A 23,953-nucleotide genomic window follows, 5' to 3' on the forward strand; every position below is an offset into this window, starting at 1 on the left:
ATCATACTCAAAGTCAAATAATGTCACAGCTCTCATACAAAGAGACCAATATATATGAATAATGTAAATAAAATTTACGCATAATTTTATTAAATAAATAGCTTGAATTTAATCAATAAACACATAGGAACTAGAGTTTATCGCTCAGGTTATAAGTAAAGGTTACGAAGTTATCGCAGCTGGCATTATGTGTAAAGTACGTAGGTCAATAGTTATTATTTGTTATGAAATAAAGTTAATAAATAAAATTACTTTATTTCTAATCTATTCGGCGAACACCATGACTAGGGGAATAATCAGACATTTTATTTGTCGTAGTAGCTTTATTAAGGTGAAGTTTTCTAAATAACAAAGCAATTAAATACAACTAATAACGCAATAAATATACTAGTAGTGTAATATAATTCTTTTGTGTAATATTTAGATGGTATTACGTCATTCTGTATTATTCTTAACAAAATTATCGTAAACAAAATCTGAATCTAAAACAAACATTGCATTATCAACGATCCATCCTATATTGAGTAACGAGGCCAAAGCAATAAATACATTCATCCTTATTATATCACATGGTATTATCGTTCCCCTGCAATTTGATCTGACGAGCGTTCAGTTCATTGCTACCTTGCCAGTAAAGAAATTAATAATACGTTTAATATAATATATTCAGACGATAAAAAAACCATTACAGTATAAAAACTTGAGCAAATATCATTTCGATATAACATTTAAAGTAATCGGTTCGGAAACATGAATGCAACAATTTATATTTTTAATGCGTTCGAAAATTTGATTAGGATATATTATTATTATCGTTTATTTATTTAATATGACTTGAACATTATTATGATAATTATGGAAAATAAAGAAATTATAATTAACTTAGACTAAATAATAGTGACCGAGGAGGAAATGTACGGGAGCGAACGGTCTCATTAATCGTCGTCACTCAGATACGCTATCGAATATGTAAATTATAGAAAGTTACCATCAAATGTACCGTGATTATTAATATGCATACAAATATATATTGCATAACCATTTTTATGAATTACGTTTAATATATTCAATAAATTAGGGCACATAATTAAATTGATCTTTCAAAAACATATGAACAGCATAGAAACCGGTTCCCGTCCATATAGAGTCAGTAATAACATACGTTTAAAGAAAACGTAAGGACGTATCAAATTTACATAACCTGCTCGCTTAATTGGGAGCGTTAATAAACGGATATTACAACTAAATCATAAAGGCCGTGTGGCGGATCAAAACATGTCTTATCTTTCAACAAGTCTCGAGTAAAAGTCGGTCATTGGACACCGGCATACGAAAACAAGCGTTCACACAATACTTATGGGGGCGTCATGTCATGCCATTTAAGGCATTGTCTTGATACCTTTGAATTTTATCCGTCGGATAATTTATATGTACAATGTTATCGAATAACATTTTCAGAGTATATGTAAAAATACAACGATGACATCATTATGTTTATTATAAATTAATTTTATAATGAGAAAGATCTCTCCACTCAATTAATAAATAATAAATTTGACCAACAAATTAAAATAGAAACCTGGCATGAATCCAATTATGGGACTTGCCAAAACGTGTTTTGTTTTATCTAACTGCACTTGAAAATATTTTTGTATTATAAAGTTTTGGAGACAGAATCAAGTTAAATGATAATTTTTTGATCCAAAATATATACGAATTTATAACTAAGAACTTATTAATACGTTCATTAATAAAATATTCAAATGACATTAGCAACATAGATAAAAATACCTTTTTTCCATTCACAAAAAAAATATAAGCATCATAAAAAGTTATATTTTTATTTTGCATGTTTAATTTAAGTCCATTATATTATTAAAGGCCAAGGAGCGAATACGATTAGTGTTAAAATGCACGAACACTATTATACTAATAATGGATTATGGAACGTTATATTTGAGTAGGAATTCATAAGCAATCTTAAATCCAGTTATACAAGTCACGATCGTTCGCCATTATAGTTAGTACACTATATGCACTACTAGAAAATCTATCCCACGATCTCTCGCAACGTTCAGCTGTATATTATAATATTACGTTTGCTATAAATAAAGCAAAACTTTTATAACAGCCACAATGTTTCACAAAGCAAATAACAGGATAACAGATTTAACAGCAATCTCGAGACGAATCTGAATATTTATTCTCGGTAGAACGAATTGTTTACATTTTTTTGGTGTAACAAAAAGCGGATACCTAGACATACGGATCAGAAGAATGCCCTTTTCTAAAGTAGGGGCAGTTTTTTACAACTTAACACGGAAAAAATAAGCATTATGTTGAAAGAGCTTTGTGAGCCGTAATTATAAGCAAGAATAACTTAGGGGATGTCTTTTGTTGAAGGGGAGTTTTTCAGAGCGGGTAACGACCGCGGCAGGTGGTACATAAGTTGCTGATAAATAAATTCCAACAAAAAATACAACAAAAACTGGTTTAGACGAGGCTGGGCCAATCAATGTCAATGAAAGGTCAACTTGACACAAATAATTCAAAGCAATCGAAATAGTTTATGTATATTTTAAACACGGAATAGTTCGATTTAAATATATGCATAATATTCCAATTATCTTTTATGATATTAAGGAAGTCGCCCTCTCTCGGTATTTATTAAGAAAATATTTAAATAATTAGTGTTTATTTGTTTGTCATTTGATATTTCGGAAGTAAGCCTTATAAGTGAGATATTTTAGAGTGATCTAGGTCTGTGTATGAGTCTGCGCTACGCTATCATATTCATAAATCTAATTTCACGCAGCGGCTGTGGGGAACACGTATTCTACTAGCAATAAAGTTTAAAGGCCCCATCTTTGTATTCATCCGGTCGAGTCCATTAATATAATGAAGCTACACGGCCAGCACGTCACGTTTCTAGACGTGAGCCACGTCCGCATGTGCCACAAAAGGAATGTTCAGTATTATTACTGCGACTAAAAAAAACTGACACTTTTTTGCCCACATCCAGGTAGCGCAACAAAACCACTGAGCGGGAAACCGGTCTGATAAAAAAACACTCTCTGTGAAGCCAGAGACATAAATCATGCGGACTCGAGACTGGAACCGGTTCATAGTGGTCTCGGGTACGCACTGCTAATGACACTTCAATCAAGGTCGAATCACACGTCCCTACACCATCAGCATAAATATTTCTTACACATCTGTTATTTGCAATTTAAATTGTTTTTTAACCTCGCCTGTTTTCCTTCTTCTTTCCAAACAAAAAGTCAAATTAAGCTAGACTAAACAAACGTCTATTTCTTAAAATTGTTTACTTGTAGTTTTGCCAATGCATTAGTTAAGTAATGTTTGACACAATTTTGCATTTACAATGTCTTATCGTGCTAACAAGAAATGATTCAAATCATAAAATCAGCAGACTTTCCGTCTGGCCTTGAATAGAATTTAAAACAATGTGGTTACTTGTCAAGATAATCCATGCTGTCAAAAAAGACAAAGAAAGTTATATACACTTCTTAAGTTTGACATTACAGGAGGCAATAATGAAAGCTGCTATTGTGTAAAGCTGAAAAACAAACAATTCTCATTAGACGAGTACCGAGTACCATGAACCAAGCATTGTTCTCCAAGAGGACATAACGGACCGTGTCGGATTTACGTCAACGCTTCTCGTCCGACGACCTTTTGGAATGTTGGGTACAGCCTTACATATCCGCTTCAAACAATGCGACCTTCTTGTTTGATATCATTAATTCTGCTAGTTGCAATACAAATCCTTTATGATCACAGATAAATCACTGACGCTTTTGTATTACGATCCATAAGCGCTTCACAGCGGTTTGTCGATCGCACGATGCAATGAATAATTACAATAAGTCACAATAAACAGTAATTAACGAGCTATTAGTTTATTGAAGGAACGTAAACGTATGGAATAGTCTATCGGTTCGTTGACCGACGGACCTCGTACTAATTCACGATATAAGATTGAATAATAAGTTGATTGCGAACACGACCCAAGGCCGGCAGCCATTACTGAGCTCGCAACGGCCATTTTGCAAAGCGTGCACTCACTATTCTCACAATAACATTTAGTGCTACATTTGGCTTGCAAATCGTTTTTAGATGTTCCTAATATATATACATATGTGATAATATATCATGCGTAATCGTCTCAAACAAAGAATTATAAATTATACTAATGTTTCGAAAAAAAAACAATAGCAGACTACACAATAATGTCATAAATGAAATAGCTGGTAAAACAATGTAGGTGCTTTCGGAGAAGAACAATTATAATATGCATAACATTAATACCTGTTTATAATTAAAATTAAAATCATTACAAACATGCCGTTAACGTGTTATATAGTTAAAATTTACAACATTTCTAGTTTGTCTAGAAATTTGCATGTTCATTACAATATTCGAGGCCGAGGAGATATGTTGAACTAAGTTACTTAAGTTCGAGCGGATGTTCTGATGTTTATTAATGTGGTTATATTTTTTTTATAGACAAGACATTGTTGCTATTAAGTTTATAATAATCTGATTAATAAATTAATTACTGTTATCCGTAGTCACATCTAAATAGTCGAATTAAAATCATTAATCAACGTAATATGAAGAACGGCTTCATATTACGTTGATTAATAATTTTAAGTTAACCGATTTACACATATGTATTAATTTAATAGTGTAAACGGTATGCAACTTTTGTGTTAACATTTTTTAAGGTACAATTTTAATTGTTTTAGAACGACCGAATTCAATTGCGACATATAAAATCCGGGTACGGTAATGTAACAAATTACGACGTTGTATTTAATTACTGTGTATTGAATTTGTGGACAGATTTTTTTTAAACATCCATAGACTTTACCAATATTAAAGCAACGATATCTTATTCATCGTATCATAATGGAAATATGAAAATTAATTACGACATGTGAATTTAAAAGCAACTGAAATGTTTCTGTCTTAATGACAGCTTCACTTGAAATCATTACAAACAACTAGGTTTATTATAGGATGTCATTGTGGACGCTATTACAATAAACATCAAACAAGATGTTTTTATTGACATTCTCTGAAGCGTATTTTTTGTTCCAATAACCAGTTAAGGAAAACTTAAACATGATATGGCTAAAATAAAATATATTCTTTTTATTTATAGGAATGTTTATAATCTCATGGGAAGAAAAAAATCAACAGCAAAATATCGAAAGAATCCGTATTATAAAAGGGCCAATGCAAAAAGTCGGTCTGCATAGCTGGCAACGATATCCTGCGAATATTTGCTTTCTTTAGCCAGGGTCGGGCCCTATGCCATGAATCATCTGATGAATGGAAGGAAGGAGACGGAATACATAAACCCATAGCAGGTGGTCACCCCACTGATTAATGTGCGTAAATGTATTCAGTGATCGTACCCTGTTTTTTCAATCAAACGAAAACATCTATAAAGTATAATATATAAGCAAAGTAATTTAAAAATAAATATTGTTTTTATAACGCTCTATCAAGTAATACGAAGCCGAGGTCGGACTCGAAGTTAATATATTTTTAGGCAATGTTTTAAAAGGACAGCCGTTCGTTAAACGAAAACATTCAACTTTTAATTACTTCATAGCTTTTTTATAAATCCAATGGGTGCTTTATAAAATTTAATTGCGACATTTCAATAATTAAATTTTTAATTCAACTGAAAACTTGTTCCATTCACTTCGTGTGATATTAATCTGTTTTATCTGTGAAGATGCGTTAGCGAGCGCTCTGATGAAAATCTTGCGTGTTCAAGAAACTCCTTTATTGTGCGGCGCGCTTGAAAATTATAACTTGAAGCCTACTTTACGAGGTTACCGACTACCGCCCTGTTGACGACAACCAATTATTTTATACTTATAAAGATAAGCGTTATCTTTCATAGTGAGTTATTTATAAAAAAATCACAATTATATAGTATTCGATACAGAATTAAATATAAACAAATACAATATTTATATGAACACATGTTTATATAATGTTTGACTAACATTTGTACGTGTTTTCAAACGTGACTTAGCAATAAATACATAATGCACTATACGTAGTTGATTAGTTTTTGATTATGCACTGCAGTCTACAGAAATACGTCTAATGTAGAGGTTAATCAAGTCAACCTACATATAGCTAGTTTGAAGTTTTAGCTCGCGGCTGCGAACGCATGACTATCGGATATTGCCCCCGAAATAAATATCGTTCTTCTATACATTTCATGAAAATCCGTACAGCAATAATACTTTAATAGTTAAGATAAACATAAAGAGGTTCTATTGTGATTTCAATATTCGTGTGGAGAGTATCGGATATTAATATATATATAAATAAAACCAAATAAATTAAAGACCATTAATAAATAATACGTCGGGATCGTTTCGTTAGCTGGTGCACAATAGTCATAAATGTCAATCAACGCCACAATCAATTCAATGGAGCGATCACTGAGAGCGGATCTCTTACGTAAGAGCCGTCATCTCGCTGCTATTATCTTACAAACTCACTTGACCGACACTAAATGACCTTTACTTACATCATTTATACAATCTATAAGATTTATTGTAATTTATATGTAAAACAAACATATTTACAGCCTATTTAAGCGGCTGTCTTCGTTTAACCTTCTAAGTGACTTGATCGACTATTTCGTAATGAATAACATTAGAACGGCATAAAAAAAAAACAAGTTCTGATAAATTATTTTTGGAAACGTTGAGTTTGATAATAAAATGAATGAGATGTGTACGTGAGATTATTTGAATAGCTTTTCATACATCGCCCTTAGTTTGGAGTGTTCGGAACCAGCACGGGCCATGTGCCGCAGAGGACAAATAAATGTCATAACGAAGCGAGAGTAACCAAAGCCATAATTGTGTGAATAATTCATTAGCGTCTCTCCGCGAAAATTCTTTACATTCGTTATTCGTGATTTGAATAAACCAGCGGCCGTTTAACGAATATAATGATCTTAAATCACAAATTCAGCCAAAACAATTCCTTGATTTGATTTCGTATGCCAGCTGTAGTCTTATGATTTTTCATTAGCGGCTGTCTTGTTTATGTAAAATATTACGTTTTATTTGAGAAGATCAAAGCGTCGAATCGTAGTATAATCATTATGAATAATACGTAGTAAATCACAACAAGGTAACTTGATCTTATGATAGTTGAGGTATTGTTTTGAGTTATTCAGATAAAAATATCCTTAACAGAATCGACATATAAATCAGACTGTCAGTGGCCGTTCAATAAATTCAAAAGATTTCGAGATAAGAGTCACCGGAGGCTGAGGTAATAGAGATCGAGTTAGCGTTGCGTGAATGAGACGGAACATATCTAGCCTCTCAAGTAACGGTAAAACGGGGTGAAAGTACACTTAGACAGCTCGGAGAGGACTTTAATGCTAGAGAGAGCATAAATAAGCATAGATATTTCGACTTCAAGCATTGTCATTACAATTATTGTATATTATTTTCAACATTATTGATTTAAACTTTGTAAAGCTGAACATATCAACGGAAATAACTAGTTTCAAGGCTATGCATGGCTATCAATTAGCTTATCGAAGTAATTTGTACGTTAAATTAGAGAACAGTACATAAACGTTTGTGAATAATCATTAGTTATGTAGCAAGTACACGTTGAGTACGGTAAAATATAATTAGTTGATACTATAGACTGATAACATATAAAACTATGAGCATCGTATAAGGAGGTTTAATTCGTTTTCTTTATAAGAAGGCCTGTAAGAGCGGAAACGGTACTATCAAGCGATTGTTATTCAACGATTGTTTAAAAATATAAATAATACAGTGAGTGTATAGATTCGCGACGCGTTCACGGCCGTGTTCCCAGCCGGCCATTGTTCTTTACGTAACGTAGACGTGACGTGAACGACTCTACATATTTATTATTATTATGCTTACGACCGCCTCCTCCACATTTCACGGTGTCGATTTCCCTGACTATTGTTTTTGTAATCTAAGAGCCAATCTATGCATATTTTTTTCCCATTATAATTAGAATTCAGAGTTCAAATTATGCGAACGTTATGTGTTTTTTGCTTTTTACATTATTGTTTAAATGTAAACATCTGTTATGTGCTGATCGTTGAAATTCTATATGTTTTTATTTTTTGTAATGAATTGATGTCACAATTTCCTATAAAACTTACCGGCTCACTTTTATAACCAATGAAATGAAATTTGTTATCACTATTTCACCCACGATTACATATCCATAAAAACGAAACACAAAAATCATATCCTACATCGTAAATTGTTTTAAATTAATTAATTTTATTTTTATGATAGTATATTATTAACATTACCAAGAAAACCGTTAAAATGTTACAGTTACACTTGGAGATCTCGTATTAGTCATCATTCGTAACCTTAAATAATAAACTTTAGTTGGACAAAGAAGTTTGAAATTGCGCTTATAAATCATTCATAATGATCTATTTATCATAACAGACAATTGTTATTATGGCAAAGAAAAATAATAAACGCTACTTTGAAAGTTTTTTTCTATCGTCTTTTCAAGATACGAACTTAAACTTAGCAACAAAACTATGAAGTGATTAAAGAAAATGTATTTTAAAATTTATAACATATGTATATAAAAAATGTTCTCGAATAATATATTTATAACAGATTATGTGAGGTCTGTTATAATAATGTTGTTATTAAAAGTGAATCACAGGTGTCAAGGACCTTGATGAAACACGAACCGGATTAATTTCTGATACCTAGTCAGTCAAGACACGATTCATTTAACACGACGATAAATTTTGTTGACTTTAAGCGTTTTAAAATTCTTTTCACCTTATTGAACTACAGGTGGATTTGAAAGGGGTGAGCGCATTCCTGTATCGTGAGGGATCACCGCTTCCCCCTTCCACCCTCGGGACTGACACACCCCCCGGCGCCGGAATGAAAATTTAATATTTGTTACCCTTATTCAGACTACAAGGGCAGTGGGGCTTGTCGTGAATTCGGTGATTCATGTTTTTAATATATTAAAAAAATAAAAATAACAGACTCTCATTAGTTTTTATTTTCATATAAATAGTAGGTATTATTATATAAAATTGTACACGTAATTAAAATATTTAGACATATTTTAAGATGCCTACGTAATTGTTTATAGTGTTGAAAGAGCTCAATCATCACGATTTCACATAATTAATTAATAGAAAAACATAATATTCATATTAATCGAACAAAACAAAATTTATTAGCATTTAATAACTATCAAAAGGTATAAAGTTACGTAACAGAGTGGGATATCTACATATATTAAAGTAGGTAAAGTTGTTGGAGCGGTGAGCGCATTTAACGGTAAATATGCAAAGTTATGCAAACCGTTCAGAAGCAGGCTTGCACGCAAAATTTGTACTGCGACCAGAATGCAGATTGCTTCGTTAGGGTATTACACAATCATATCTCTATATACACAATCGTTTAATGTGTGCTGCATTGTAAACATTTAGTTTTTATACTACCTAACAAATTATTATACGAATCGTCATTTAGTTTTTGTAAAAATAACATTTTCCCTAAATAATCATGTTTTTGATATAATTTGTTAAACGTTATACGATAAATAATAGTATTATCTATTTAAAATATAGACATTCATCGACAAATTTAATTATGGATTTGGCCTTGAAACAAATATTTGGGACAATCGACAATGAGAAAACACGACCAATATAATATATTTCTTTGGACAGTTCGCAGTAAGTTACTTGTTTTTATTAAACATATAATTAAATGAATATTAATTGACGTCGCAACATATACGAATGAAGTTTCAATTAAAGTCAATGAATTGACGTGGCTATAACAGAACGCTACAGGGAAAGCAATTAAAATCAAATTGTTCGGTAAACAAGTTCAGCCGCGGAAGCAGATCCAATATCCGAATTCCGCTTATCTGGCACAAAGGCCTGTCGCTTGCACGTCGCATTGTACACGTGAAAATTTCGACTGCTACACTGTTCCTGCATATTGTGCGATCACAAAGAAATTCTGTTCATTGTTATATATTAAGCTGTGACGGACCATCGAAAGCACAGGCACAGATTAATGAAGACTACAGAGGCTGTGAAATGGATCTATTACTATGCGGCTTAGAAAATACATATTCAGATAACAGAAAATGGTTAGCGTGTAAAAAAAGATTTGTAATTTTTTATGCCGACGAAATTACGAGAACTATTAAATTTCGAATGGAACAAAAACCGGATTTAAATTTATTGGAATAAATGAAATTATATATATTTTTTATTTTTTTTAAACATATGCTCATTGACAAATACAAAGTTATATTGAAAACAATTTGTTTATCAAAACATTTCTAAGCTTTAGTCGATTCTCATTCAAACTTGTTTCTGAAGAGGCTGGTTGGTCGGTTTCCAACGAAAGTGACTTAACTTAGACGAACAGTTCAAAAGTTGGGGCGATCCGAGCAATATTAATACTAAACTTACTCCTTGTAACTTTCGAGTTTAGTTTAGCAAGTTTGCTGTCGCTGAATGCATTGTAATAGAATTCGTTGTACGTATACTTTTACGATACTTTAAAATACGTTTTTATACTTAAAGTTTTTTATGGCTATAAATATTATTCAATATAAAAGAAAAAATGATTAAAAGCTATGTCTAAAAGCCATATACATTACGTAAATGACTGTTAAATCTCTACGTTTTCCTTCAGCAGTATAGATTATCGTGTGTGAATTGCGAAGATATTTATCATTGCAGCATCATTGATCGGAGCCGAAACATAAAAGGGATCAGATTTATGTGAGAGCCGAGACCCAGCGATCATTGTCCTTGTAGAAAATTTATTAACATTACAATGTAATATTATAGGAAAGTAAAATTTATTGTCACAATGATATTACCAAATCAACTACTTATATATTAAGAAACATAAATAGTTTTATGTTCACAGTAAATTCAACAATAATTTGTAGTCGCGTCTAAATGAAGCACATGTCTAATCTAGTATTTGAGACGGCTCTGGAAGCTTGCCTTAAATCCTTGCCACTTATCCCCAGAGAGTCCTTTTACCGTCGTAACACGCCCCAAGCCAATACACCGTCTTTGGAACTACCTACACTCGAATCCTTACAATTTTGTATAAAACTGTTAAGTGATTTTATTTGAGTCGATCCATTTATACAAATTAAATGTTTTCATCAGGATTTATCGTTAGTTGGAGACTATTTTTTCGAATAATGAATGTATACATTTATTCATATTCAAGAACATAGTTCACAGGGAAGGTGATCGTATTAAAGTAAATTAAACAGTCATTTGTAGTGATATTAAATTAAGAATTCTACACTTTAACAAGTATAGCATGAAATAAAATGTTCTATAGATATGTGTATATTGGTTCTGTTATATATACGGTGGATAGTGTTTACTATCCCGTCATTTTAATTGTTCATACATACCTGTGGGTTGTGGTGTGGGTTCAACGGATGTGAGCTGGCCGTTGCTTCTAACACTTGTCTTCTTTCTTCCGCCTGTGGTCGCCGGACTTTTAGTTGCTTCACGATCCACTCTCTGTAACATATAAGAAACATAATTAATTTATTACATATCCATTTTAATATCTCCATAAATGTTAATAGGTATAGTGAAAATTACTATCAGTCCAACTTGTTTACTTTTATTAACGATGTAAGAGAGAGTATGTGTTAAGTTCAGACTTATATAAATGGTTCAGAAATTACACGTATTGTTATAACATTTTGCATGTTGTTTGGTTTCCCGAAATTACTGGTGTGTAATGAATGCAGCGGGAGGTAGATTATGTTGGTACAACTGCAAATTATTAACGTGCAGGTGATGACCGAAGCGTTTTGTGGTCTCGTTAAAAAGTAATTTAGGCCAGCGTCTAATCAGCTCGGCGTAAAAACAGTTTCGTGAGATCGATCGCATGCATTAGAAATAACAAAAGAAAATGCATTTGATAATGAAATCCACTGAGCCGTGAAATGCGTGAAGGCGTAATTTAGTTATAGCGTTTGACAGACAAATCCTGCGGCCGAATACAGACGAGTCATTCTCGTTTTTGCTGAATAATGACTCCGAAGTCTCCTGGCCGGGACACACCTCGCTTATTACTCTGACTCAGCGGAATTGTATTTCACTGTACTGCACTAATACTGATTGATACTCGATAAGCCCTCGTAATTGATTGGGGCCCTCGGTTTAATATCGTTCCGAAAGATTCGTTCGTTTATTAAAAATATATCCGATGGAAGTTCTATAACAAAAAAGTAGGTATAGTATCGTTTAATTAATAAATATGTATAATAACCGTTCGTAATACACCGTTCATTTGTAATAAGAGAAACTGAACATTAATTGAAATTGATACTTTTAATAATTCTCTATGGAAATTTCAATTGCGAATTTTGTACACGTTTATTGCCGTATTCCTAATTAAAGAACTTAAAAATCGATCAATTTATATTATGTTAGTAAGATTTGCTTTTTAGAAATGTATAATAAATTCGTATAAATAAAGTATATACATCAATCAATTCTTTTAAGAAAAGTAATGGAACTTGGTATGATTTATAAGTGTGACATAAAATAATAATATGAGATAGCAAAGTGAAAGTAAGTGCGGAGAAAGTGCACGTGGTATGACTGACCTACGCAATGTTACCAAGTAGGTCAGAATTACCTGCTTTAGTGGGAAATTCTTTGACAATTCACAGCTATTGGTATTTAATTGAACCATCATTTAAAAAATATATACGTAGTACTCGTATACCTTCATCCGTATTATAAGTTTACCATACATTAATCTTCATTGAGCTAATATATTATAAGGCCAAAACTGAACACAAAACAATTGTACATTCTAAACATGTAACAAAATAGAAATAAGGTCGACCTCGTACAGATAAAACAACATTTTCATAAACAAGAAATCCAAACAAAGAGTTGTATATTTTTGATAAAATTCAATAAAACGAAAATATTAAACCTTAGTTTCCACGTAACCAATAAAAGGGTACACAAGGCTGTCGGGGTCGACGAACGGAGCGCAGACGGCAAACTAAATACTCCATACTAACAACCTTTTTCCTCTCACAAGGGATCCCCTCGCATGAAATAATAATGTAGCTTTTCCCTTCCTCAATACTCGCTGGAACTTTTTTTTCTATGAAAGAGTACGGACCCATTATATTTTGTAATTTGACTTAACTTGGGTAAAATTATAAATCAAATTGAAAATGTAAACATACAAAATCATATAATATATTTTTATTCTTAGTTATTTTAATAGTAAAAATATTGTATGATCATTTATTCAAAGTATTATTGATATTGATTTTAATGAACTTGTACCAACACATGTAAAGTTTTTATGCCTACACAAAGGAAATTGTAAGGTAAAATATCAGCGAGGGATCCATTTCATGCCGCCCTTCTATAACCCTTCCACGTCAACCAGCTTTATAAGGAAACCGCTTGGATCTTTAGTCACAAAGGAAGAATAAAATTGAATGAAAAAATAACATAACTTTTTATATATATAGTGGAAATTTTAAACAAAATGTGGTAGCCATTATAAACAGTGTAACATAAAATGCGGTCCAAGCGAGGAAGCAATTAGAGTTCTGCGGCCCGTTACTAATTTGAATTCGAGAGGGACCAGCATTGACACAAATTCAACGTTTTCCGTGCAATAATTCTCATTCAGTGAAAATTAACATCTCTTAATTATTCTCCATTATAGCAGAGCTCGAAACACGGACTATCGACGAGATTAAATGTCACTTATAAAAATACAGGTAACCCAAATAATATTAAATACTTTGTTACATATCCGTATATCGTGTAGGTTGTAATCTCTTTAGAGGATTATTTTGTCGAACCCCAATAAAGCAAGGATCTTAATGTCAATACGGCAGTAGATTAAAAAACCCTGTCTATACATGAAGTTACTTTTACACCGGTAATATAATTGATTTAATAACTTAATATATTTTTTATTAGTTTTACACTTATTATATTTCAAACTATAATCTCTACATACAATCATTATCGTCAACAATGGGTCGTTATTGATTTGCTCGCCTATCAAAACTAATTGAAGCAGACAATAAAATCTACACACAAAACTATAGACTGTAGAGGCTCGGGAAGGTCTGTGTAATGCACAATGAACAAGGCAGGCATTGTAGGAGAGAGGAGTGTAGCTGTGGATACAAATACATACATAATATATAGAACAGGTACTTTCATTAAGCGCTAACGATGCTTAGACTGTACCCGGATTGTGCTTCATACATGTTGCATTTAGTTTTGTGTGCCCTTTATTTATGATGAATATAATACTTTTAGCTGTTGTGAATACATGCTATATCTAATGAATATTTAATATAACCCTTTAGGAACTGGTATGGGAAGCTTATGAATGAATTTAAAACCTATTTAATTGTGTTATAAATATTCGATGACTGTAATATCATTTTTCATAGTCATATGAACTTTCTAACAGTATTTAGACACCACTGACAAACGGTGAAGGAAAACATCGTGAGGAAACCTGGACTTATAATTTCAAATTATAAGTTTGAAATCGCCAACCCGTCTTGAGCAAACGTGGTGATTAATGCTCAAACCTTCTCCATGCGAGAAGAGGTCTTTGCTCAGCAGTGGGCTCCGATAGGCTGATGATGATGATGATAATGATGCATGAAATATCTATAAGAGCTATTCTTATATCTATTATAATGTATAATAAAACTATATTTATGAATAGAGTAAAACTTTCTTAATAAAAATAAAGACATAAAATACGTTTACATAAAATAGAAAACGAGATACGAAAACAAAAATTTTGATGAAAGCCAACCTCGTTATGTTACAAGTTGGACGAATAATTCAGATGACGTCATCTTTTGAAAGTATTTTATCATAAATGTAATATTAACAGGATGTCTGTAAGGGTGAACGACTCTTGGAATTTCTTGAGGGGATTTGTTTTAGTTATACGAAATAAACCCGCCACCCTTATACGAGTTATATTGTTAATTGTATCAATAAAATGTTTCAAACGATACAACAAATTGATAATCGAGATGATTAATCGAAAATAAATAGAAAGTTTGTTTGATCTATTAAAAAGCATTGATCATTAAAAAATGTTAGGAAAATTTAAACATGAATATGGTTATAATCAGACAAAAACTAATAAAGTGAATGACGGTGAGCAGATATCTATATAATGACGTTGATTGATGCGTACGTTGAATACAGCTCTTTATAAATATATAATGATGATAGTTATAATAGTTCACATTAGTGACCAGCGAAGCAGGTCTGTAAATATTACGCAATAAGACAGTCATTATGTTACAAGTAGAGGCATTATGTTACGATACACGCGCACAGCTTGACCCCGCAAATAACAGTACTTAGACAAACACACGACACTTTTACCATAATCCTTTATCAAGTTTTCACAAGTATTGATTTTAACTTAATTATACATAATATTAACATAATTATACATAATAACTTAATTATACATAATTATCATTTCTAGATGTCGAATTATAAGAAGCGATGGTACAACATTCTGTCTCTAATCTTTATTTTTAATAAGATTAATGGTTCAAGTTATAAAAGTCGTAATTCAATGACCCAAGTCTACTTACGGAACACGGCACGGTATTCAAAGAAATGATCCCGTACATTTCCAACTCGATCGTTAGCACAATATCACAAAAAACTTTCTCAGCGTGTAAAAAGTAAATACCACCGCGTCTCGGATTGTAACATACTAAGTTCTTACGTTTATAGTCCCTGTAAACTGAATCTCGGAAGAGCGCTGGAGGGCAAGAGTGCATCACGACTCGTTCGACAGCTACCTCCCCTCCCGAGCCTCGCGTTTTATAACCGCTTTACCTAGCTCCATACTAAACGTGCCCCTTCTAAATGGATAACAGAGACTATGGCTATTGACTGCCGATCTCCACAACCGGTCCAAAACATTACAATATTGACATTTCATCCAATCGCAACTGCGAAATATCGTACAAAATCATAAATACTTTCCATTGATTATATATTTGCGCAATTAATCTGTACCGATATAACATTATATGGAACGCAAGACTTTAATAACGTTTTATCGAGACGATTATAAGAGGAAACGGGTAATTAATCTTCGTGAACATTGATCTAAAAGTAGGTCGACTCAATAACAGCGAAATTGATCTATTGTATGCGAAGTTTGCGAGCCATGTACGTGAAGATTTTCATTTCGATATAAATACGCTTCAAAAAAGTCGCGAGAAATGAACTTATTCTCTATCAATGACTTATTGTTCTCTTCAAATTTTTTTTTGGTACTAGTATCGTATTGTAAGATGATATTTATTCTCGCATCCGCATCTAAGGGTGGGCGGATGTGGGAGGCAGACGACACGATGACCGCCTCTGCATCTGTCTAGAGTATTTAACCCCGTATATGGATATTTAAGTACGATTCTTTGAATTATATTTATAGGACAATAAAATTCCGAGTTCATTTCGTTTTATATTTCTAGGTAATTCGGTTTAATTTCTTCATGTCAAATAAACATACAAAGGATTCCAATCAACGGGTTAATGTTTATAAATAGCGTCTCCCAGACCGCGGTCGCTTTATATCACGAACAAAGGAACAATAACTACTAACAAAGAAGTTAGAAAAGAACAAAGCAAACATCGAACCTACTCAAACAATCTGTTTCCTTCCAAGGCGTCGTAATAACAATAACAATATGACCTGTGCGTGCGTCTATTAATATAACCTTAGTTGATCTTAATAACTTTAAATGGCTTCTTGAATTAAAACATCACCGAATTAACGGTTCGGTGATCTGAATACGGAAAGAGATAGTAAAAGATTTTGGACACGAGTGTGAGAGAGATAGTGCTGTTATCGGGGTGTGGCTACCAGTAGCTACTTTGTATTCGTTGCAAGCACTTACATAGAAACACGCGAGCGCATAATGTTATGTATATGTGAATATGTTTATGTATGTACGCTTATTAAGCGGTAGTGCTCCTGCTATTATATGTTAATTAGTTTTCCGATACGTATGCAAAGAGATAGAGTTAACAGCATCGTTAAAGAGTAATATGCAAGATTTTGATACTGACAACAGAATACGAATATACAAAGAAGATTGTACTAGGAAGTTCGAATATTAAAAGTGCATTAGATGCAAATACAAATATGAATATAAATATGCTCTAATATAACGAGGACATAATATAAAGATTATAATCGTCAGTGATCAATGCTAACCGGTGTTCAAGAGTTATTCATGCGAGAGCAGCCCGTCAGATCTTCGGTTCACAATCGTCACAAAACACCAAAATTACACTTCACAACGTCATTTGTAACATACGTTATTTGTAACATGTGACGCTAGTGCGGTGAAAGGTAAGGTGCGTTCCGTAAAACGTTACTAGTAACGAGTAACCGAGCGTAGTGGTGACGGCGCGGTAGAATGGCGCAAACTGGGAGCGGGGGAGGCAGGGAGGAAAGAGAGGAGACGGGGGAGAGAAGAGAGGAGACAGGGGAGGGAGGGAGAGAGAGGAGACGAGAGGGAGGGGAGGACGAGCTCGGGCCCGGTCAGACACAGACTTGCATAATTAATTAAACTTCACACTTCCCAGTTCCCAGTCGTATATTTGCACCTTACATGCAAGGTCAAACTTTCTGCCACTAACACACTACTGATAGAAATCGATAATAAACTATAATGACACAGATTTTATAGAAATTAGACGTATTTCATTGATATGTCAAGGGAGATAATCCTCACGTTATATAAGAGATTTCATTATTATTAATAGTCAAAATATTATAATGATATGATAATAAATTATGAGCAAAATGATTCATCTCTTATGAGTTCGAGATAATATGTATGTTAATAATGTGATTCCTTTGAATAACGCTACCGCAGACGAAACGTTTAAATTCATAGTAATATTACCGAAACGTTGAACAGTCAGAGTAACCCACAGCGATACGTGCTTGTCAAAAACATAATACAAACTGTCAGACAGGTCAAAACTAATATTAACCTTCAAACATAACAAGAACAAAGTAGTGAGTGGCACGTTGAGGCATACACTTGACGTTCGGTGGGATGGGTCGGGGGATTGCTAGCCAGACGAATCCCGGCAACCCATCCCATCCCGTGCTATCCCATCCCATCCCAACCCGTCGTCGCGATCGATATCTGTGTCCGCTGCACGGGAACTCGCATTAACTAACTCCGATAAAGGCGGAAAGTCGGCCGATGTTGTTACAAACTTTACCTATTACCCTAACGGCTCTGTCCTATTTATTGCTAATTAATCAAATCTAAGACATTGTTATTTTACATAGAATATAATGATGTTTTTTCTTTCTTATTAAATATGCTATATGAATTTGTGTAATGATATTTAAACAATTAAATTTAAAATGAAGTATCCGTAATCAGACTTTTAATATGCAATACGAGGAACAAAATACGATAAAATTAAAATAAATTTTATATAAAACATATACGGAATCGTTTTAATCTGTGTTAAAAACCACAGGTAAATGGAGATCTTAATTAATTAAATGTCTCTGGTTTTAATATATTCTCTTATTAATACGGATGTGGTATAGTATTATGCAAAAATATGTATGAACATAGTATTTATATAGATTGTAGTGTGGGCGTTTATTGATGCTCACGAATTTGGAATATTCAAGTATGTATATCCTAAATCATATATCTCGTCTCCCCGTGATCGCGGTTGCCGCAAAGTAACGGAAACGTCGGGATTATGTAGTTTTTAAAATAATAAAATACGAAATATATTAGTTTAATTTAAAATAATACTCGCGAAAGTCTTTTATTTCATTATATTCTCAACCAATTATAAGACATGAATAATTCATAGACGACAAAAGATCCTGTTATCAAGTAAACGGACAAAATTAAAGCGGAGTTTTAAATAAAATAAAACTTATTGATACTTAAAGAGTTTAAGAACAATAGCATGAATAGTAACAAAAGCTAATAGCGCGAAGACACAATCAAAAGTATACACAATGCATCAGAGCAAACAAGTACCAGCGAAGCCAATTCCGCAGTAATAGGAAAAGTTTGAATCGATTCCAACGACTGCGACTCTCACGCTTCGAGACCCGCTGTGAGAAACTCGCTGCATTCTAATGTATAGAGATATCGTTGCGCAATTTAAACACTTAACCATTTAGGCGACATTGAATAAACTGGTTTTTGTTATTAAGTTACATATCGATCAAATTGTCGGAAAGTTTTTTAACGGAATTATGATATAAACATACCTACTTTTGACTGTAAAAGGCTCTGCAGAAATAGCTATAGTGCCATACTAAATCGGTCAATTTACGAATGTGCCGAATAAGACTTTAATAATATTATAAGCCGGTATCACACGTGATATGTACTTTGGCAGAGCTCCAATAACAGTTTCTTTGAAAGCAATGCAAATGCAAGCGGAGATGTGACTTCATGTAGGTAGGTATATAATCTACATAATGTTACGTACATTGATTCAGATTTAACACTTCATTACAATGTTAAGTATCTGAACGTAATATAACTAAAATATTCATCTATTTGAATGAGAAATTGTACATTAATAAAAACGTTATACATAAATTGAAATAAATCAACAGTTTTGTCGAGGAGTTCTTATATATTCCAACGTCATCCGTTTGGAAACTGCAACATCGGCAGTTAAAATGTGAAAAGCGCCAAGTGTTGATGGAATCGATCTTTATAACGTCTGAAATATCAAAAGGAACGTGATTTTCCTCTCGGGTTTTATGCATAACTTAGCAGTTTCAATGAATGCAACACCTGCTTCTGAGATATCGGTTATGCAATCTAAAAAAACATTTAAAACTGCAATTAACAAAGTAACATTTACTATTACGTTTGACAGAAGAAGATTGTTTTTGAAATTTAAATTTAGAATTCGACTTTTTCTATCAAGCCACTGAAAGGTCTGTCAAGGAATGAGTATCATTTTGAGTTTTGACTCATATTTCTTGATTTTTATTAATTGATTTATCGAACACATAACTTGTAATATCTCCGTTGCGTGGATTACGTAAGATGAATGGTTTATGCAGTCACTGTTGGGGATTCTTTAGTACAAAAAGGGTCGCTGAACCAGACAAATTGCTAACGACGCTTCCCCTCTTGTCAAACGAGCACAATGTTTGGCTTAAACGCATTAATGTGGGAGATTTGGATAGGGTCAAACATGCAAATAAATTAAATATCTTAAGATAAATTTCAAATGAATACTCGCCAAAGTGTAAGATCTCTTTATCTTAATATATCATTATTTCAAAGATGCTGTATGAATATTTTCGTCCGTCATTTCATTTTTATTTTCTATTTAGCTTTATTCAGAACGTAAATCACATATGTTCGAATATAAAATTAAAATAGTTATACGTAGCAACATTACCACATCTCGCCTGTCCGTGATCACGGTTGCTGCAAAGTAACCGAAACGTCGGGAGTATGTGATTAAAATAATTAAAACGCGTACTAAATCCGAAAATATTAGTTTTATATCAATGAATAGTCGCGAAAGTCTTAGATATCATTACATTGATTATATTATCAGTTACAATGAATGAAGTCATTGCGCGGTAAAAGTTTTCAAGTACATGTAATGTGTATAAATATTTTTATCACCCACGAAGAACAATAGTGTACGTGGTTATCATTCAACGTGACGTATGTAGGTTATCCCATTTGTTATATTCACCTTTGTTCGCATTTCATCTAAAACTAATTTGAATACACAATATTGCAAATAAATATAAAAAATATATATATATAATGTTAACAATGGATTCGTGTTTTACAATGGAATGAGAATGTATGTGGGTGTCATGGAGCCGGTGAAGGTCGATTCAATAACTTTCCACCCTCGAGACTGGAGTTAAGGCACAAATGTTACGTAAGGATGTAACAGCTATTTTGTTGATTATTACATTGTCATAAAGTCCATATTGGCTTGTATATAACCGGGGTAATTTACGATCAGGTCTTAGTATGTAGCATGTTACCCTACAGCTGTTACAGTCCGCTGCCTGGTAACCGTCACTTCTTTGTCTCCATTTTAATTTAATACTTGAAATTCGCTTTAGAATTTAAATGTCGATGCAAATTTTAATAAAACTGTTTTTATTAGAAAGCGAGGAAGTGTCTGCTCCGATTTTATGATCTCTATATTTGATTTTAGAGAATGTTCGAAATCTTTTATAACGTTCTTAACATTTGAGGAACTCTTTTAAGACTATCTTATAAAACTAAAAATAATCAACATTAACTTTATATCATTTAAAGCATTCTTTCAACTGAATATCGGCTTTTTTTGTGAAACATCCGTCATTATACATGCAAGACGTTTGTGATAACAAAAAAGTGCAAAACGATTTAATTATGCGATTTGTGTGACTCATACAAACATCGCTGAACTAACAAAACATACCGCAGAGATCGCTTCATTCAAAAATAGCGAGCCTAGACATGTTTATGAGCTAATACTGGCAGTTAATTAATTATGTAGTACTCGCACTCTCCACGATCCAAATTAGATTTCCAGAGAAGTTTAGAAGCCAAGTATTCGTCGTAGTATTCCGCTTGCGTCCGACTCAAACAGTCTCAACATTAGTTTAGAACAATGTGGAGCAAAAGTTAGTTTTCACTGTTCTAGTACAATATTCAAATGAGTTCACTGGCGCAGAAACTCAATCGCTTTGGAATTACACATGCGACTGTTAATCGAACCGTTCAATTAGGTTAGTTTAATCTAATTTTTGATAAAATACAAAAATAATTATAATAAAACGTGAATAATAATAAGACACAAAAAACATATATTTTATTATAACGTTTAAGATTGGTTCATTTATAAGGGTCCAAGCTGAATAGTCTGCTATTAGTCATTTACTCCATATTTAGCTTAAAGCAAGACGGTGTTCACTTTAAAATTGGCAAATGCGTCACAGCTCACAGGGCGCCGCTAAACAACGAGTAAAATCAAAATAGACAGAGAACAAGACGCTCGTAAATCATTCCGCGCTGTTTCTTGAGGCTTAATTAGTTCCATACAACATTAACTTATTGAAATCAACTTCCCGTGTCGAATACAAAGAAATTACTTATTCGTGATGGAAAAAAAAAACAATTCGAGATATAAATAAAATAGAGGCGGGTTAAATTATTTAGTTATACGTTCCAAATACTACCAAGGCTGTTTACTTTTTAAAGTCTGTACTGAACCGGATCGTAAGCGATGTACAGACAAATGCTGTTTAAAATAAAATGAACATTGATATTGTTAAGGAAAATATCACGAAGAAGCTATGAAAATTTACATAGAAGACAAATCAGAGGTTATTACTTATAAATAACTTAATGTTATTAGAAATACTCACTTGTAAGTTAGAACGAGATCTTCTAGGCATCACGCCGACCACCTCGCCTCTCATGATGGACTCAATAACTACAATCAAAACATTACATGAGTATGTACGTACGTATTGTTCTATCAACACAAATCAACCTTCAGCGTTAATATTGTCAGTGAGTCAAATATATTCAAATATTTTGATATCAGGGTCAATAAAATTATTTCAAGGTCTTTTAAATGTTTAATAACAGAATAAAAATAATTCACAGGTAATAAATATTTATTGGTTATTATTTATAAAGGTTTTGACAAACATCTAGAATGTATTGCGAGCGTATTTACGTTTACGTTTACGTTTGCGTACTCGACATTCGATAAGCTATACATACAAGTGTCACATGATATAATTGAATTTAATAGAACGGTAAAGTTAAAAGAATGGGAGTTAATAATAATGTTATATAACAAAGGATTTGTCTGCGTCGCAAAGTGCGTTAGGGCGTGGGGCTTCGTGCATCCAATTACATACTAATGACACGGACACGACTCATACGATGAGATGTCCACGGTATCATATAAAGGCCACTGTGTCACTTTGGAAAGCAAAATTTGACATGTTCATGTCGTTGTTAGATACTGTACGGTACAAGGTCAATTATTACATTACAAAATATGTTTTTTTTTAAACAAATATTTATTTTAAAAGAAAATATTTTTTTTTTACTTGATGTATGAAGATAAAAAAGATATATTGTATAACAATTACGTTTCTTTCGTACCTCCATCTCCCAATAACCTCATCTGTACCAACGAGGGATCCTCGCTGTGTTCCTCAAGGACCGTGTCGTCGGTTACAGTCAATTCCTGTCAACAATTTGCAACACATCAATAACAACAGACACAAAAATCGAAAGTAGTAAGGCAGCAACAGATACACAAACAACGTTTTATCAACGACCACTACAAATGAAAGCAATTGCTATATAATTAAACCGACGCTGGCAGGTGTTTTGTAAACATGTAAACAATAACGAAATTCCTATTAAAACTTTCTCACGCCCGGTCCGCACCAGAACAAATATAGAACAGCCTCTGTTTTATGTTATCGCACAGACTAAAACTCCATTACAGACAAATCCGAAGCAATCTATGATCGATGCAGAGTTTAGTTACATCGCATAATAAATAACTTTCAAGGCAGCGTTATTATGTTTCAAATAGAACGAATTAAAATCAAAACTTTCAGTTTTTATAAACATTTATATACATGTGTTAACGTTAAGTAGATAACTGCTAAGTCACGGGTCGTAATTGCATTTCCACGTTTAGTGTTACATAGATATATAAACAAACTCCATTAAACGGTCGTATGTCAATCAAATCGAGAAC

At 32.9% G+C, this 23,953-nt stretch overlaps 1 protein-coding gene across 1 annotated transcript in view; it reads right to left on the reverse strand.

The window, feature by feature from the left end:
• The window catches only part of LOC116769810 (lysine-specific demethylase 3A), a 99,182-nt gene that overhangs the window by 42,551 nt on the left and 32,678 nt on the right, over window positions 1–23,953 (reverse strand). The window contains 3 exon segments of the mRNA XM_032660999.2: window positions 11,524–11,635; window positions 22,590–22,657; window positions 23,344–23,428. Of these exon segments, the coding sequence (XP_032516890.2) occupies window positions 11,524–11,635; window positions 22,590–22,657; window positions 23,344–23,428 (265 nt within the window).

This window comes from Danaus plexippus, chromosome 14 (assembly GCF_018135715.1).
Source record: "Danaus plexippus chromosome 14, MEX_DaPlex, whole genome shotgun sequence".
Taxonomy (NCBI): Eukaryota; Metazoa; Arthropoda; class Insecta; order Lepidoptera; family Nymphalidae; genus Danaus; species Danaus plexippus.